The 2,820-nt window shown below is 40.4% G+C and overlaps 1 protein-coding gene across 1 annotated transcript in view; it reads left to right on the top strand.

Moving 5' to 3' along the window:
• Positions 1–2,820, top strand: part of myt1lb (myelin transcription factor 1-like, b) — a 66,835-nt gene that overhangs the window by 7,205 nt on the left and 56,810 nt on the right. Inside the window, exon 2 of the mRNA XM_046063480.1 lies at positions 811–856. Within this exon, the coding sequence (XP_045919436.1) occupies positions 811–856 (46 nt within the window). The remainder of the gene's footprint in view (positions 1–810; positions 857–2,820) is intronic.

The following is a 2,820-nucleotide window of genomic DNA, read 5'->3' as shown; positions in this document are numbered from 1 at the left end:
TGGGGGGGGGGGGGGGGGGGGGGGGGGGGGGGGGGATATGTTGGTCTGACATACATGAAAGAGAGATGGAAGTGAGGATAATGTTCACTCAGGCATATCAAAAGCTTGAAAGGCCAGAATACTGAGGATACATGGAAACCATGTACATTTAGTGTTGATGGAGTTTTGTAACTCCATCAACAGTAAAAAGACTGAATGGATGGTCACACCTTCATGAATGAGTGCATGAATGGTTGGACAGATGGATAGATGGATGGAAGGAGAGGAAGTTTTGCATCATTTCAAAATGTGTATTTATTTATTGTAAAACTGAAAAATTATTTTATTCACAAACGTTTTCTCTAAAATTGTTCGGTATTAACAAAGGAGATCTCTTAGTCAATTCACAAACCCTTAATTAATCTGTCTTGGCCAAAGCTTGCACAATTTGGAGTATAGAGAGAGTACACTTGTGACATTATAACCTTTTAACCAGAGATAAACTAAATTTACATTGAAGAGATCCATTTGTATAAATGCATTTGTACAATCTCTAAGTTAAGCAGGACGTGTTGGTAAGAGAGTTTATTTACTCAACAATGATTTAACAGGATTTTAAAGGTCTTTAAATTACCGATTGTCAGTCAGCCAGTCATCTACAGTTAGCACATGCCATGTTAGATCTAAGAGTTGCAAACATTATATGTGAATTGCATGTTGGACAAGGAGGGGAAAGCACTCTGAATGGGAAAGAACAAGTATCCAAATTAAAGATCATTTTGCGATGCTGTCTGCTGTGAGTTTAACAGCTTGTTTGTGCCTTCTCTGCAGATGGAGGTGGATGCAGACGATAAGCGCCATCGCACACGCTCCAAAGGTATCTGCACGGATACACACACGTACACACAGCGGCACTGCCATTCAGGGTGACCTTCAACACACACATGCACAGACACTAAGCATGCACACACCACTGCACAAATCCCAGACTGTCACAGCTGAGTTGCCTTTCCTCACTGCTCTCGCTCTCTTCCTCTGTCTCTCTTTTTATATATTTTGCAGAAACCCAAGAGTCCCAAAGTCCACATTTTAAGAGCTTTGTTCAAAATGAAATATCTACCACAGTGACATCTAATCCTACAAAACGATACATAGTGCAAGTCAAAACAAATTATGGAACTTTAAAGGTAACTCTCAGTTTTAGATTACAAACCAATGCCACTTTTTTCATGTTTTACCAGGATAAGTGTTGCTAGTAAAGTAAATATACCCCCCAAGCCAGGGGTCAATCTTAAGTCAGACATTGGGGTTAGTATTTCTCTTTTCAGTGTTAACTCTTTAACCAGCAGCTCTGGATGTTCAGTCAAACACAGAACACACACAGGACACACAGTGGTAAGGGCTGCGTGCCACAGAAAATGCATGCTCTGGTGCACAGAATTGCCACCAACTGTGTGCGATTTTGACCAACACAGTAATAACCTGGTTAGTTCACAGCAATACAGCTTAGTGACAAATCAACGTCACACTCAAAAGACAAGTGACAGGGTGAAACTTGGATCATCCTCCACCCCGTGCATAGAAAAACCTTATATAAAAAACTTATATATTTAGCATGTGATCATCAGTGATGCTGCAACGGAAACGGGCTGTGTTTTACCTGTGTTGTAGACCTCAGACCCCAACCAAGTGACGGATACAGAACGGACAAAAACATCAGCACGACCACAGCTGTTGTGTTCAGTGTTGCTGGTTAACATGTGAACCACCGTAAGGCAGGAAGAGTTCAGTGGCCCTCCAGTGTCTTTTGGAGTTTTGGTTTAATAATGAATATGGAGAAATTTAGCTTTCTTGTAGCTTTTGGAGCCATGTGATTACTGAAACAAATTGTAGAAATGTTCCCTTACTCCCTGGTCAAGGTCCACTGTCACAGGTTTAAAGCACCTAAAAAGAACTGACCATGTTTTAATCAGAGGACCCTCTTTATGTATATTTTATTTCCCCTAACTTTAGAAAGAGTCTAACATCTTTCACTAATCAAAGAACAGGTCATGACCATTGTTCCTACATGAAGTGGAACAAGCACTTTGTAAGCTGTGTAGTGAAGGCTATGACCACAAAGCCCTTGTTTGATTGGGTTGCATGTGTCCTGTGCTTGTCGGCCAAAGACAGAACAAATGTGTAAGTGGAGGACCGGCCCTGAAATCATCTTTACGGCTGTGTCCCAAATCACTCCATCATTCACTCAATCTCTACTCACTTTATATTAGAAAAAACAGTCAATTCTGATGTCTAACAGTTATGAATCATCACCATACGACCCTATCACTGACTGGCAAACATGGTAAATTTCTATAAAATATCTGTAAAAGACACACAGTGTGTGATTGCTAGGAGAAAAAACGCCATAGACGCAACTTTGTTTGTTCCAGTGTGGGAACAGACCCTTCTCACTGCAGACGTTTTGACTTGTCACAGCAGGAAAAGCACAGGTGTAAATAATAACATCAACGATGGCTCCATTCCATTAAGTGTCCTGATAAGCCATGTCCATGAGTGAGCATGTACAATACCAGAGCCCTGGAACTGGCTCACCAAAATGCAATGCAACCAACCATAATGTGTTTAGTTCTACCTGTGCTTTTTCTGTTTTGACAAGGGTCTATTATTTAGGGTACCATAAAGTGTATACATAAATATAGTGCAAATATAGTGCACTATATTGTCAATAAGAGTATGTACCAGTTAGTAGGTCTAATCCAAAGTTGGTATTGGCTTTTATTTTGCAGCCTAAATATTTGTAACAACATCACAATTCACAGATTGTGCCCACATTTTGCA

Source organism: Micropterus dolomieu, linkage group LG11, assembly GCF_021292245.1.
Source record: "Micropterus dolomieu isolate WLL.071019.BEF.003 ecotype Adirondacks linkage group LG11, ASM2129224v1, whole genome shotgun sequence".
Taxonomy (NCBI): Eukaryota; Metazoa; Chordata; class Actinopteri; order Centrarchiformes; family Centrarchidae; genus Micropterus; species Micropterus dolomieu.
This window is presented reverse-complemented; position numbering and strand designations above follow the sequence as displayed.